Source organism: Eriocheir sinensis, chromosome 21 (assembly GCF_024679095.1).
Source record: "Eriocheir sinensis breed Jianghai 21 chromosome 21, ASM2467909v1, whole genome shotgun sequence".
Taxonomy (NCBI): Eukaryota; Metazoa; Arthropoda; class Malacostraca; order Decapoda; family Varunidae; genus Eriocheir; species Eriocheir sinensis.
The window spans coordinates 12525387-12541691 of record NC_066529.1 but is presented as its reverse complement, the minus strand read 5'-3'; the positions used below and the strand labels follow the sequence as shown (position 1 = coordinate 12541691).

Here is a 16305-nt window from a genome sequence, read left to right as displayed (position 1 = left end):
ACTGGAGTCGAACTTGGTAATGCCTGTCGTACAAGAGTTGGCAACCCTGAGTAGGTTAGTAACGACCACCCAGTGCTTCAAGTAAGTAGTAGCCCGTGCTACCCTCCCTTGCAGTCGCTGATATTGCTTTATTGTTTCTTGCTTCAAATTCAGCAGTTCTTAACCTGGGGGTCGTGATCTCCTGGGAACGAAGTAAGTCGTTTTGAGGAATATTGGATTTTATTCGTATGGTGTAAGGTTTTCTGCATGTTATACCGTATCTACAACTTATGTAATAAATTGTAAGTGGAAAGAGTTTTACAATCTGTAATAACTTGCTAATAAGCTAATGAAGTAGTCAAGGGAAATACATTATAATTTTACTGTGTACTCTAGCTAATAATTTTACTGTGTACACTTGCTTATAATTTTGCATTTTGTTAAACCAGGCTATTATTTTGCATTTAGGAATACTATTCTATTATTTTGTATTCATGACCACTTGGCTATTATTTAGCAGTTAGGAATACTATTCTATTATTTTGCATTTATGACAACTAGGGTATTATTTTACATTTAAGAATACTATTCTATTATTTTCCATTCATGAACACTAAGCTCTTATTTAGCAGTTAGGAATAATATGCTATTATTATAAATTCATGAATATTAGGCTATTATTTTGCAGGCGGGCAGGGTAGCGGCGTGTGGCAGGACTGTTGCGTGCGAGCGAGCGGTCCCTCGCCAAGACGCCAACGGTTTTTCACACCCTCCCGCTCTCTCGCTGCCATCTCGCTTCCCGAAGCAGCGTTGCTGCCATACGCACGATGTATACAAAGTCGCTCGCATATACGCTCGCATACACCGCGACCCCTTGCGTTTGACGAGGGTATGCGAGCGCATACTGCCATGGTCTCTCGCTTAACCGTGCGAATGATCGTGCGATTTGGCCAATATCGCAGACTTCTGCGAACTTTTTGAACATTTCAAAATGTTCGCGCGACGGGTCGGCACCCGCAAGTCGCGCGAACTTTACCGCGCGACTATTGCGACTTATCGCAGGGACGTCGCTACGATGTCGAGCGTATATGCCGATTTCGAAAATTTTCAAAATCGCCAACCGTCGCAGAGCGAAATCGCGGATGTGTGATCCCAGCATTAGAGGTAAGGAAGAGGTCTAGCATGTTGGGCCTGTCTCCAAGACGGTCGGGAATACGTGTAGGGTGCTGAACCAACTGCTCTAGATCGTTGAGGAGAGCAAAGGTGTAGGCTTGTTCACCAGGCTGGTCAGTAAAAGAGGATGAAAGCCAAAGCTGGTGGTGAACATTGAAATCTCCTAGATTGGAGATTTCAGCGAAGGGAGAGTGGGTCAAGATGTGCTCCACTTTAGAGTTCAAGTAGTCAAAGAATTGTACATAGTTAGTAGAGTTAGGTGAGAGATAAACGGGGAGGCGGTGGCTGAATCGACAGAGTAACAGCACCGCGTTCGGGAGGACGCGAGTTCAATCCCCGCCCGGTGCCACCAAGCTGGGATTTTTCAGCCGCCGCCGAGTGGCTTAAAACTACCCACATGCTGTCCAGAAGACCACCTATCAACCCGGACTCTAGATTCTAGGATTAAAGATGAGCTCCGGGAGGGCAGCATGAGCCAATGCAAGATGGCGCCACTATAAACACTCGCCTGCGCCAGAACGGGCTGGGCCGACCATCAGGACCCACCGGGAAGAAGCCTTGGGCCGACCATCAGGCCCCACCGGGAAGAAGCCTACCGGCGCTATAGGCCGCGACGTAAAAAAAAAAAAAAAAAAAAAAAACAGAATAGATGTATTTAGTAATAGAATGACAATGAAGTCTTAGCCAGATGATAGAAAATTCAGAAGAATCATGGTCGTCGGCACGAGAGCAAGTGATGCCGTTGCGTACGTAGACGCAACATCCAGCTTTGGATTGAAATTTAGGATAGAGATAGTAGGAGGGAACAGAGTAGAGATTGCTGTCAGTTGCATCAGAAACCTGTGTGTCGGTGAGGAAGAGAAGGTGAGATTTAGAGGAAGAGAGATGGTGTTCAACAGAATGAAAATTAGAAGGAAGACCGCGAAAGTTGCAGAAATTGATAAGAAAGAGGTTCGAGGAGTTATCAAGACACCTGTGAACTTGACAACCAAAAGGGGAGTCCTCCCTGGGAGAATATATATTCCAAGGAAAAAAAGTAATATAAAACTGAGTGCTAATTAATTTTAGATTCATGAATTAACACACACACACACACACACACACACATGTATATATGTAATAGCAGTGTTAATTATAATGAATCATTCTAATCAACTATGAATTAATAAATCAAATGTATTATAATATTCAAAGACTGAGTCCCATACCCCCAGCATTTAGTTCTCATACCCCCAGGGAGTACGAATACCCCTGTTTAAAAACCCCTGCGTTAGATAGAAAGGCCACTACTTTACCGACGGGTGCAATGCCGTGCTTCACTCACCCTGCTCGTTGACGGGTTGAACGCGGAGGTCCTTCATCTGTGGCAGACACTCCTCCGTGTTAGTCGTAACAGGAATCATGGAAGGCGGAGGCCGCCAGTCTGCTGGGCTAAGGTCGAAGATGTCGTCAGGACTTAAGTCGTGGACATCATCAGGATCAGCCTCAGAAGAGTTATCTTGCAAAATTTTACTAATCGGAGCCTGTTCTTGCAAGTATCTTTTTATGGTGTCGAGAATGTTTTTAAGTTTTGGATTATCTTCATGGAGCCGATCATCCTTCTTTGTGTCATCGATCTGCTGCTGCAGTATTTGGGGATGACTCATTGGGTAGGATGCATAAAACATTATAAGAATGAAAACTGATCCTGAAAGTATAATAAAAGGTCTAGTTAGTTGGAATACTTTCATGGTGTCAAGATATGCAAGCACCCACAGCTGTCTTTTTGTCTATGTATTCTACAGAGTGAGAGGAACACGTGTGTTCAGTCACGACTCGTCCGTCATTACTAGAAGGTTGTGTGTTGTTCATTAATACATCGGCTTGTTCATTTCGAAAGCACACTATTATTTTTTTGTCCACAGGTATCAGGTGTGCTTCGTGCTTTAATGTTGTAATCACCTCGAGTTTTTTTTATTTCACTGTTAGGTTATCCTACGCACAGGGTAAAATAATTCAGTCTTTAGAGCACTTCTATTTGCAGCGCCTCCTTGGCCAGGCTTCTGTGGTCTCACTTCAGACGCAACCAAGGACTTGAAAACTGGCAGGTAAGCTGAAAAGAATAAAGGGGAAAATAATTGTGTTGAAAAAAAAGGAGAAAAGTAAATGTACACCACAAAAGTATTCAGTTCGAAATTGACAAACTGCATTTATTTCTTCTGTTTGTCTTAAGTAGCAAAATAATTATCTGCAGCCAAAGAAATTCTGTCACACATGGAAAAGGAAAAAAACGTTATTTCTTTTACAGTGAAAATTAACAGATTGATACTCAAACAATACTCCTGTGGCGGGCTTCGCCACAAATCCAATCACGAGGCGCGGGAGTGGTGGACGGAGAGTTGATGGAGGGCGTGTCCATTGGGTTGAGAGGCGAGGGAGCAGCTTGTGTCACTCCGGGGTCACCATTGTAGCGGGTGCTACTTCAGGCAGTCTAATTTCTTAGTTCAAGGAAGGTAAGAATGAAAGACTGTTGTGATTTGACAGCAACTCATTTATGAGCGAGACACGGCTATTTATATTGCGCTACAGGGTCAAGCACCAGTTCCACTACCAATCAGCTACCAGCGTGGCTGCCACTCCGCGCTTCGTGAGTATTCGCTGTCGGCCGCCTTGGATCTAGCGCCTAGAACAACTAATCATTTGTCAGTGCGACTCCCATCCCGCGCCTCGTGATTGGGTTTGTGGCGAAGGCCGCCACACTCTCAAGCAAAAAATACCTTCAATTATTAAGCGAGTGTCAGTCTGTCAGTTGAGAAGTCGATAGTATGGTTTCAAAGAGTGAAATGTGAAACAGTGGAATTTGATTTTACAACTTTTACGTACAATGTTAGGACTTAGCAAGCGAGAACAATTTGTCTGTCCTTGATGAACTGAAGTATTAGGTGCGGCGTCATAGGCCTCGGTGAAGTTAGGAGAACAGATTAGGCATTCCCAGCATTGACTAACACTCATATCGTGTGTTATAAAAGTTTTGAGGATATGAAGGAACATGGAATCCAGTGGCTAATGCAGCATGATTCTTCAGCATTAAGGAAAGAGTAGCGGAAATCATTCTAAAGCTTAACAAAAGATCCAAACTAAAAAATACTTTAAGCTTGTGCACTAACAACTTACATTGACAATGAAGTATAAAAGTTTCATGAGGATGGGAAGTAGCTATGAAAAAGCATGAACTCCAGTAACTTTAGTCATGGAAAACCTTAATTAACGCTAAAGTAAGGACAAATTTTTTTGATGAAACAGCGATCGTCGTTTTTAGAGTAGGTACAAAAGCCAGAGAGGAAATCAAATCACTCAGTCAATAGGGACACATGCCGGAGGAAGTGCGTCTTCTCTCCCCTCCTATGATGCCAAATCCTGGGGTTTTTCCAGGCAAGTCTCCATGCAGATCCCCTAACTACCTCGTTTCAGGATCTATCAGTCTGCTCAAGCTACGAACTCTGTGGGCATTCCCTTAGCCTCCTCCACTCGGGATTGTCTCTTACATAGACATCCCGGTGAGCAGGGTCGACTTCTGGGTAGCGTGCCACATGCTTGAATAGGCGAAGTTGGTGTTCCCGGATTACGCAGGTAGTAGGTCTCGAATAACCCGATCCAGTCTCACGGAGTAATCACCGGTTTCACCGGGCGGCGGTTTGAATCATTCTAGCGATTCCATGACTTAGCATAGGCACTCATTGCCAAAGGCATCTTCAAGCCACTATTCATTGTCTATGTCTGCACAGGTATCGACAACGCTATACGAGTATACTTGTTCATAACATCGTATGCCAAGCCATTCCTCCGTAAGATTTCTTGACGATACCCGCCACCATTCGGCATTACACGATAAGTGATTTCTTTCAAGATTTCATTGTCCTCGCCACACACTTGATCTGACTATAATGTTTCATCTAGCAAGTCTCCAAACACCTATACTTTGGTCGTGGCCGAGGGGCTTCAAATCCACAACAGCTTCACCTCCTCGAGTCGCTTGTGCTCCCTATATTACTTCTCACGATTAGGCACTGTTCTGTAATGAGAGAGAGAGAGAGAGAGAGAGAGAGAGAGAGAGAGAGAGAGAGAGAGAGAGAGAGAGAGAGAGAGAGAGAGAGAGAGAGAGAGAGAGAGAGAGAGAGAGAGAGATTTACATAGAAAACCAGACCACACAGACCCCATGGTCCAGACTAGGTGGTCTGTCCTTAAACCTAAGTGATTCTACATTAATCAGATGGCTCCAAAACTTTGCATTTTAACTCTAGTAAATATTAAGTTGAAGGAAGTGACGGTCGAGCTTGTTTTTAAAGGAGTCAATAGTGTTACACTGGACCACAGAAGGTGGGAGCTTATTCTATTCTCGCACTACAACGTTGGTGAACAGAAAATTGGTTCAGTCTGAATTTACCTGTCTACATTTAAGTTTTGTGCCATTGTTCCTCGTTCGCAAAGTGCCATCAATCATAAACAATTTTTATTTGTCCACATTCGTGAAACCGTTAAGTATTTTAAAACATTCGATCACTTTTCCTCGGAGGCAACGTTTCTCAAGAGAGAACATGTTAAGGGTGGAAAGCCTCTCTTCGTAGGATTTGTTGCCCAAAGAAGGGATCATTTTTGTTGCCCAACGCTGAACACCTTCTAATTTAGCAATGTCCTTTGCATGGTGGGGAGACCAAAACTGTACCGCATATTCCAAGTGGGGTCTGACTAAACTATTGTAGAGCGGAAGTATTACATCTTTATTCTTGAATAAAAAGTTTCTTTTAATGAAGCCCAACATTCTGTTCGCTTTATTTGCTGCATCGATGCATTGCTGTGAGAATTTGAGCTTTGACGCGATTTTGACACCCAGGTTTTTGATGCGATGAACGCTTCTGAGATTGATGCCGCGCATTTCATAATCGAAATTCTTATTCCTTGTTCCAACCTGAAGGACCTGGCACTTGTCCACGTTAAAGGGCATATCCCATCAGACCAAGCTGAAATTTTGTGCAAATCCTCTTGGAGGCTTTGCCTGTCTTCGTCAGTGAGAACCGAGTTACCAATCTTTGTGTCGTCTGCAAATTTACTAATGCGATTATTGAGTCCAACATCCACATCGCTGATGTAAATTATGAAGAGCACTGGGCCAAGAACCGAGCCCTGAGGGACGCCACTAGTGACCGGCGCCCACTCTGAGTTTAATCCGTCGATCACCACTCTTTGTTGTCTGTTGCTCAACCAATTCGCGATCCATTGGTGTACGTGACCGTCAATACCTATTTGCTTTAATTTATAAAGTAATTTATGATGTGGGACTTTATCAAACGCTTTCTGGAAATCAAGATAGACTATGTCCAATGATTTGGTTACGTCATAAACTGAGAAGAGGTCGTTATAAAAGGTCAATAGGTTTGATAGGCAGGATCTTTTGTTACGGAAGCCATGTTGTGAATCCCCAATTAATGAGTGGCTTTCAAGGTAACTCACAATTTTGTCTCTAATTATGCTCTCGAGTAGCTTAACTACAACCGAAGTTAGACTAATGGGCCTGTAATTACCTGGTATTTTTTTGTCTCCTTTCTTAAAAATCGGTGTCACGTTAGCCTTTTTCCAATCCGAAGGGACGATGCCTTGTCGCAAGGACATAATGAATATGGTTGTGAGGGAGGAGACTATTTCGCTCTTTGTTTCTTTAAGCTGTACTGGATATACTTTGTCAGGTCCGGGACTTTTATTTGTTTTAAGGGATTGGAAAGCTTTAACCGAGTGTTTAATTTCGCTATTAAACTAAGGTGGGCTTTTAATAGTGTTACTTCTCTTCTCGCACAATGGGACAAATGTGTTCTGCTGAGTGAGTAAATGATCTTTAAAGTTTAGCCAGGCTTCCTCTACGCTGCCGTAATCTGATAATTGTATTTCTGTTAATTTATGTCGGATTTCTACGAAATTAGCTCCTTCGAAATTGGGCACCTTTACTTTATGTTCAGTCACTGTTGTTTGAGCTGTACTGTCGACGCGCACTAATTTATGATCACAAGAACCGAGGTGTTCTCCTTCAGTGACATTACTGACTATGGGTTATCTTGGGTCGCTATAACAAGGTATAGTATGTTATTTTGTCGAGTTGGCTCAGAAATCATTTGGCTTAGGTAATTTTCTTCTAAAAATTCGATCATTCTATGTGACTCGCATTCTGTACCTGACAGTATCACCCAGTCGATATGGGGGAGGTTAAAGTCTCCTAATATTAGAGTCGTTGTTATTAAGTGACTGCCTCAGAACGCTGTACATTTCAACATGTTCTTCGAGTGATTGCCCGTGAGGCCTGTAGGTGACAGATATATTTAGATTGACTTTTGCAATGTTTACTCGCACGCACAAATGTTCAACGTTACTCTCTCTTGGTGTTCTGTCGGTGGGTTGCAAATAGCTTTTGACGTAAAGGGCGACGCCACCACCTCTACGGTTAACACGATCTTTGTTGAAGAGTCTGTAGCCATCAATGTTGTATTCTGAACTTAAATAATTGTTTGTGGTGTCGATAAATGTTTCGGTTATAGCAATTTAGTCAAAATTTTCTGTTAGAGCAAGACATCTCAGTTCATCAAACTTGTTTCTAAGGCTACACGCATTGAAACTAAGAACTTTTAAGTTGTCTTGTGGTTTTATTAATAGAGGTGGTAGTACTTGCGGGTTCACGGTTTTGCGTTTGTTGTGATGCATGCCGTCTATTTACACGGGCGGGGTGGAGGGACGTGGCCGAGAGCGGTTTTTTGATCGGGTGTCACGTACTGCGTCGTTTAGGAGCCTTCCGAATCTGGCTACCCCGACGGGGGACAGGTGTATTCCGTCCCTATGGAAGAGCTCACTCTGACCGTAGAAATTGTCCAGGCGTTAAAGAACTCAACGTCAAGCTCCCTGCATAAGGTCTGTAAGCGGTTGTTGAGGCTGAAGGCCTTGCTGTAGAAGTCGCTCGCCGCCCACTTCCGTGGTAGAATTCCTGAAATCTAAATGTTAGGGAATTTAGACTTGTAATGCTGGATAAGCCTACGGCACTTGTCCAACAGTTCCTCAGACCGGGTCGTGGTGACGTCGTTCATACCTGTGTGGAGAACAAAAAGTGAGAGAGAGAGAGAGAGAGAGAGAGAGAGAGAGAGAGAGAGAGAGAGAGAGAGAGAGAGAGAGAGAGAGAGAGGGGGGGGGGGTTAAGGCAAGACTGTGGTTGGGGTGGGAGGGTCCGACTGACCCTATATTGCATGTCCATCACTCCCACTTTACCAAATACCTAGAGGCGTAGCCTTATGATGCTGACGTGGCGTCGTCCTATCCTCTCCAAAGGTGGAGCTATTATTATTTTGGGAGACTGTGGCTGAGTGGTTAGCGTCCGGGCGCCACGTCCAGGAGGATGTGGGTTTCGCGTCCCGCCCGCCCCGACAAGCTGTAATTTTTCAGTCACCGCCGAGTGGCCCACATTCTGTCCTGAAGGCCACCTATCAAGCCTGATTCTAGATTCTCTCTCTAAAGAGAGGAGCAAAGATGAGCTCCGGGGGGCATATTCTCCAAGTCTGGAACACCTCGTCCTCCTCGGGAAACTATGACCAATCACAGCGCGCGCTCAGACAGGCCACGTATGGCCAGCTCGTGACGTCATTACTTACCCTTTATTTACACAGCTGTATCAAATATATGTTAATTATTTCGTGAGAAAACACATACTTTCATCAGTTGAGATGTTTATACTGATGTTATTGATGTCTGACACATTGTAACACGGAATTGGAACATAAAATTGATAACTGTGACGAGCTAAATTATCTGGGAACACTGACGGAACATCGTCCCTTTCTCCTCAGGCTGTGTTACTTTATGCCATTCTTTTCCAAACGGGGAGGGGGGGGGGGTAACCCCTTGAGGGGGCGTGAGCTGGATACAAAGGGAGCGTAATTCCGTCTGCAAAATATTGCATTTTTGCAAGAAAAAGACCCCCCCCACACACGCACACACACATACACATGCACATTGCAAGAAATAAACACACACACACACACACACACACACACACACACACACACACACACACACACACACATTGCAAAAAATAAATACACACACACATTGCAAGAATTAAATACACACACACACACACACACACACACACACACACACACACACACACACACACACACACACTGCAAGAAATAAACACACACACATACACACACACACACACACACGGCCGGTAGATCAGGGGTAGAGCGTCTGCCTCACAACCAGAAGGACCGGGGTTCAATTCCCCGGCCGGGTGAAGATAAGTTGGGTTTATCTTCTTTCACGTGTAGCCCCTGTTTACCTAGCAGTGAGTAGGTACGCGACGTCAGGCAAGTTGTGACTTCGTTGTCGCGGTGTGTTGTGTGTGAGTGGTCTCAGTCCTACCCAAAGATCGGTACTACGAGCTCTGTGCTCTTCCGTAGGGGAACGGCTGGCTGTCTCGAGAGAGACCCGCAGCAGACCAAGAGGTGAATTACACACGTACACACACACATTGCATGAAATAAATACACACACACATTGAAAGAAATAGACACACACACACACACACACATTGCAAAAAATAAATAAATACACACACACACTTTACAAGAATTAAATAAACGCACACATTTCAAGAAATACACACACACACACACACACACACACACACATTGCAATAAATAAATACACGCATAAATTGCAAGAAACACACACACACACACACACACACTCACACATCTCAACTGTTGAAAATAAAGTAACACCCCGAGGAGCAAGGGGCGATGTTCCGTCAGTGTTCCCAGATAACTTAGCTCGTCACAGTTATCACTTATGTGTTCCAGCTCTGCGTTAGAATGTGTCAGACATCAATAACATAAGTATAAACATCTCAACTGTTGAAAATAAAGTAACACAACCCGAGGAGCAAGGGACGATGTTCCGTCAGTGTTCCCAGATAACTTAGCTCGTCACAGTTATCACTTATGTGTTCCAGCTGTGTTATAATGTGTCAGACATCAATAACATCAGTATAAACATCTCAGCTGTTGAAAGTATGTGTGTTCTCACGAAATAATTAACATATATTTGATACAGCTGTGTAAATAAAGGGTAAGTAATGACGTTAAGAGCTGAGCGCGCGCTTTTATTGGTCCTAATTTCCCGTGACAGCATGAGCCAAGCAAGATGGTGCTGCTATAAACACTTCCCTGCGCCATAACGAGATGGGGCCGACCATCAGGCCCCATCATGAAAGCCTACCGGCGCCATTGGCAAAAACGTTAAAAAAAATATAATAAATAAATTAACGGACCTTAAAGAAAAGACTTTAAAAAGTGCCTACACAGAAGCATGGGATGTCGTTAGAATAATTTTGTGTCAAGCCAGCGATTACTCTGTGAGACTAAATTGAGGCCCGCGTAATCCATGAACGCCCACCCCGGCTGTGATGACATGATGCACGCCACCCAGAAGTCGACCTCGGTCACCGTGTTGTTTCTGCAAGAGACAATCCCCAGTGGAGGAGACTAAGGGGATGCTCACTTAGTTCATGGTTGAGCAAGTCGATGAATCCTGCCATGAGGTACTTAGGATGGACAGGGGGCCTGCATGGAGACTTGCTAGGAGGAACCCCCGGGTCTGGCGTCGTAGGGTGGGAGAGGCGATTGATTTGCTGACTGTATACACACAGCTCAGGGGGACGCCGTGTGCGGAACGGGACCGGCCTTTCGTGGTGCGAGGCTCTTTGTTGCCCTGACGGTGACACGTCCAGGACTGATCGCCATCCTGGAGCTGCGATGCGGTGCAGGTGTTGCTGCGGGACAGTTGTATGTACGCACAATTTTTTTCATGTACCAAGCCCACAAGTGGCAACCTCGGTCTGTTCACACACACACACACACACACACACACACACACACACACACACACACACACACACACACACACACACACACACTTCGTAAAAAAAAATCCTAATAATCTATTTGATGTGGTTAACGGAGATATAGAGAAAGAAATAGAAGGAAAGTCACCAGTGAACAGTGGCAGTAAATAAGAAAATGCATATCATAAAGGCAAAGATATGAAAATATGGATCAGAAGAGATGAGCGGAGCACAGAGTTGGCAGCACTGGCAGAACTTGTCTACAACAGAAAGGTTAACGATATCCATAAATTTAAAATGGACAAGATCGAAGAAAATGGAAATAATGGCAACCGTATGAACGCAACCCAGATCAGACTGAAAAGAATGGCAAAAGTATAAAAAATAACCAAGAGAGAACTGGGCATTGGCAGATTTCAGTTGTTTACTGCTAAATTCTAAAATATGCAAATGTTATCGTTACAAATAATATGAAGGAGGTTGTTAGGGTTGCCAAAAAACATACCAAATTGAAGAGAGATCAAGGTGGGCAGGAGGGTAGTGGTGAGGAGAATGACTAAGAAAATCCCGGTTTAACCATGGGCGAAATAGAGAGTGTTTTGAAAGGCATGAGTACGAGCAAAGCAGAAGATGGCATAACCACAGACCTACTGAAAGATTCAGGCGTAAGTAGACCAAAAGCTGAATATCAAGAAAATAAAGGTCACATTTATAAATTATTTGACAGGACAACAAATTATGATGGGAAATGAAACACTTGAGAGTAGAGGAACACATCTACGTATGACAGACAAGTAGTGCAAACCCAGTCCATGAAAATAAGTCAGAGAGAGAATGGAAATGGGTACGCTTTTGGTAAGCATTTTAAAACAATGAGTAGCAGTTTGCCTGAAGAGAAAAGCGCCCAGTCAGTGCATCTTGACACACTTCAGGTCAGATCACTATATATAATCATAAAACCAACTTCTTTAGCTCCGAAAGATGTCTCATAACTCACTAGGTTATGCAGCAAAATTATGTTCCAGGTCCATTAACGCATTATAACAGTAATTCAGCGTTATGTAACTCTCAGAATCCTTCCAAACAGTCGTTATCTCTTATTTTCCCAATACCATTTCCACATTTGTCCATCCAAGTGATAGCAATAATATTCACCGTTACCATATACTGTTAAATGACAGGAAAGGTTTACGTATTACCTTTAACCTGCAGTGCGGGCAAAGACAGGGTGTTCATGGTGGTGGTATAATTTTCCCCCGAGGGGGAAACGGGCCCTTGTCGAATAACGACGGCCCGTAGAGGGTGTTCATGATGTAGCTGTACGCCTCTACTCTCCACCGGGTCTCGTAATCCAGGATAGAGGAGGGAGAGGTCTGTGGTGGCAGAAACGGGGACATCAAGGATTGGTTGTTGTTGTGTTTTTTCATCATACGGATGCAGTGCCCATTCAGAATAATTAAAGAAGGAAGTTTTTTGACTCCCTCTACTTATTCAGGGCGCAAAGAAAAAAAATATATTAGCCCATGCATAGTGTGTGTGTGTGTGTGTGTGTGTGTGTGTGTGTGTGTGTGTGTGTGTGTGTGTGTGTGTGTGTGAATTACGGATGAGTTCTTTCAGCGTAATGAAGGCAAATACAAGTGATGCACACCTGCCACAGAGCCACGTAGGAAAAAGGGAAATAGTTGCTCCACGCAATGCAGTGTGAGTCAGAGCTATTTCATTATCGAACTTCTTCCTTAACGCACAGAAATGTCCTTAGTCGTTATAGTGTTTTCTTTTTTTCCTGTTTCCTCTCTCGTCATCATTATCATAATCATCACCATAATATTTTTTGTTGTTAATTCTGATGTGTTTTACTTCTACGTTTATTATTATTTCATTGAAATAGCCTTGAACCAATGGAAAGTAAAGACACACAAAAAAATCAAACTTTATTAGACTGACAAACACTACCTAGTCAACCAGATCTATGACTATATATGGAGCTTAAACTAAATGGTTCATAACTTACAAATTAGTCGAAGCAGGGCGAGGTGTCGCCATTCGTGTCTGCTGACCCCCCGGCAGCAGCGCATATGTATACAGCTGCACCGTACTGCCAGGCCAGGTGTCGCCCCTTTGTGTGACCGCTCCAACGCTCTGCCCTTTGACTTTGTTGTCTGACTCACTGACTTTACTATCACCGAGTAATCGGTACATGACACAATATTTGGGTTCAGCAATTTATACTTTAACCTCGCGAATAATCTGTATCAATAAGAAAAGCGATGCTAAAAAGAAAAAAAAATAAGACCCCGGCATCCTTTCGGAGCGACAAGAAGGGAGTGTAGTGAAAAGACTGGCAGACAAGCGGCATGGGTGATGCAGCTAAGGGGTGTTCATATGTGTCGACTTAGTGTGGGAAGGCATGGGCAAGCATTTGATTAGCCTCCACAAGACTATGTAGGGATATGGCCTGGTAGTTGCGATGTGGTTGGGGGAATTTATAGGAAAATAAAAAACGGAGAAACCCACTTCAGGGGTAGGTATAATGAGCTAGTCAGGTCGGTGAAGAGGAACACCCGCCTAGCAAAAAGAAATTATGAGATTAGGGTAGCCAACGAGGCCAAGAGCGATCCCAAGGGCTTCTTCAAATTGTACAGAACGAAAACAAGGGACAAAATTGGACCGTTGAAAACTAACACAGGTGAGCTCGCTGAGAATGGAAAAGATATGAGCCAAATGATGAATGACTATTTCCTCTCAGTTTTCACGCAGGAAAATCTAACAACCATTCAGGAGAGAGTTCAGGTATATGAGGGCGAAGGGAACGACAAGTTGAGGGATGTGATCATCACTAGGCAAGTAGTCCAGGCTGAGATTAGTAGGTTGAAGAAAAACAAATCGCCGGGCCCAGACGAAGTATTCCCAAGGGTGCTGAAAGAGTGCAAGGAGGTCCTCAGTGGCCCGCTTACCGATATCTTTAAGATGTCGGTAAATTCTGGGTATGTGCCCAATCAATGGAAAGTAGCTAATGTGACGCCGATTTTCAAAAAGGGAGACAAGTCAGCCACCTCAAATTATCGCCCAATTAGCTTAACATCAGTTGTAGGAAAGAAAGAAAAGCATAGTTTAATTCATGATTCTCAGCATGGATTCACAAAGGGTAGGTCTTGCCTTACTAACCTGTTGTCCTTCTACACTAAAGTAATCGAGGCGGTTGACCGAGATGAAAACTATGACATATTGTATCTAGATTTCAGTAAAGCGTTCGACAAAGCTCCCCATCACCGGCTATTACTAAAATTACAGGCTCACGTCATAGATGGGAAAGTTTTTAACTGGATCAGGGCGTGGCTTAGTGGCAGGAAGCAGAGAGTGCAATTCAATGGTAACAAATCTGAATGGGGCAGTGTTACGAGTGGCGTCCCACAAGGGTCAGTGCTGGGTCCTCTGCTCTTTATTATTTACATCAGTGACTTGGACCCAGGAATTAGTAGTGATGTCAGCAAGTTCGCAGATGATATCAAGATCGGTAGAGTAATCCAATCAGACAGGGACGTTACCGTTTTCCAGGATGAGCTTGACAGACTATATGATTGGGCGGGGAAGTGGCAGATAGAATTCAATGTCGGGAAGTGTAGCATTCTGAGTGTAGGTAGGAATAACCCTTCACACAATTACTCCTTAAATGGCCTTCCTCTAAGTAGGTCTGGGCGTGAGAGAGACTTAGGAGTCCAAGTGAGCGCTGACCTCCGTCCTAGGGCTCAATGTATTCAGGCTAAAAATCGGGCAAACAGAGTACTTGGTTTCATCTCAAGGAGCGTAAGCAACAGGAGCGCTGAAATCATCCTCAAACTTTACTTAGCACTAGTTAGACCACATCTCGATTATGCAGTTCAGTTCTGGTCCCCCTACTATAGAATGGATATCAAGATGTTAGAATCTGTACAGAGGAGGATGACAAAGATGATTCAGGGGGTGAGAAACTTGCCTTATGAAGACAGGCTGAAGCAGTTAAATCTACACTCGCTAGAAAGGCGAAGGTTGCGAGGAGACTTGATCGAAGTCTATAAATGGATGAAGGGATTTAATAAAGGGGATGTCAATAAGATTTTGAGAGTAAAAGAGCCAGGTAGGACGCGTGGCAATGGTTTTAAGTTAGACAAATTCAGATTTAACAAAGACATAGGCAAGAATTGGTTCACCAATAGAGTGGTGGACGAATGGAACAGGCTTGGGGGCCATGTTGTGGGTGCCAATACCGTAGATACATTCAAGAAGAGGTTAGATAAAGCCATGGATGATAAGGTAAGGTGGGGTTGAGTGTACAGGAGCTGCCTTGTATAGGCCAACCGGTCTCTTGCAGACTCCTTACGTTCTTATGTTCTTATGTTCTTATGATATTGGCTGTCGATGAAGTGGTGAGAGCGTGAGGTTACTTTGTATGGTTGAGGTTGTTTACTGGTGTGAACAAGCAGTCAAGGAGTGTGGGTAAGCGTGAGTGGTTTAGGCGAAAGGGGTTAAGTGATGAGGACAGCTGGTCAAGTGGTGTGGGCTGACGGTCAAGTGGTGGGAGCGGCCGATTAGGTGGTGTAGGCGGGAGGTTACGTGGTGTGGGCGAGCGCAGTGTGGGCGGGCGGTTACGTGGTATTGCTGGGAACCTTCCTGTACTTGCCGTCGAAGGCCTTGTAGCAATACCGGATGATCCAGACGAGGGCCGAGGCGCCGAAGACCACGGTGATCCAGTAGAAGGTGACGGAGTAGCTGCCGGTGTAGTCACGTAGTAAACCTGAAGGAGAGGGCTGGGGAATGACCGGTGTGTGTGTGTGTGTGTGTGTGTGTGTGTGTTTGTTTGTTTCTTTGTTTTGTGTGCGGGCTTCTGACGAGTTATACACATACACGTAAGCAAATGCGCACACACACACACACACACACACACACACACACACACACACACACACACACACACACACACACACACACACACACACACACACACACACACACACACACACACACACACACACACACACACACACACACACACACACACACACACACACACACACACACACACACACACACACACACACACACACACACACACACACACACACACACACCTCTAATGCTTTTGAATCAATCCCTAACCGGAAGATTCAAAAGCACCTTTCCACTTCTGACCTTTTATCTGATCGCCAGAATAGGTTCCGCAAGGGGCGTTCTACTGGCGATCTTCTTGCTCTCTTAACTGA

General features: G+C 44.3%; 2 protein-coding genes across 6 annotated transcripts in view; both read right to left on the bottom strand.

Moving 5' to 3' along the window:
- The window catches only part of LOC127001698 (galactoside alpha-(1,2)-fucosyltransferase 1-like), a 29457-nt gene extending 18344 nt beyond the window's left edge, over positions 1-11113 (bottom strand). The window contains exons 1-2 of the mRNA XM_050866736.1: positions 10726-11113; positions 2477-3244 (exon numbers count right to left, since the gene is read on the bottom strand). Of these exons, the coding sequence (XP_050722693.1) occupies positions 2477-2882 (406 nt within the window). The 5' untranslated portion in view covers positions 2883-3244; positions 10726-11113. The remainder of the gene's footprint in view (positions 1-2476; positions 3245-10725) is intronic.
- Positions 11114-12986: 1873 nt separating this feature from the next.
- The window catches only part of LOC127001695 (monocarboxylate transporter 9-like), a 25424-nt gene continuing 22105 nt past the window's right edge, over positions 12987-16305 (bottom strand). For all 5 annotated transcript variants that reach the window (XM_050866728.1, XM_050866729.1, XM_050866727.1 and 2 more), the window contains one exon: positions 12987-15839. In XM_050866728.1, coding sequence (XP_050722685.1) covers positions 15691-15839 — 149 coding nt within the window. In that variant the 3' untranslated portion in view covers positions 12987-15690. The remainder of the gene's footprint in view (positions 15840-16305) is intronic.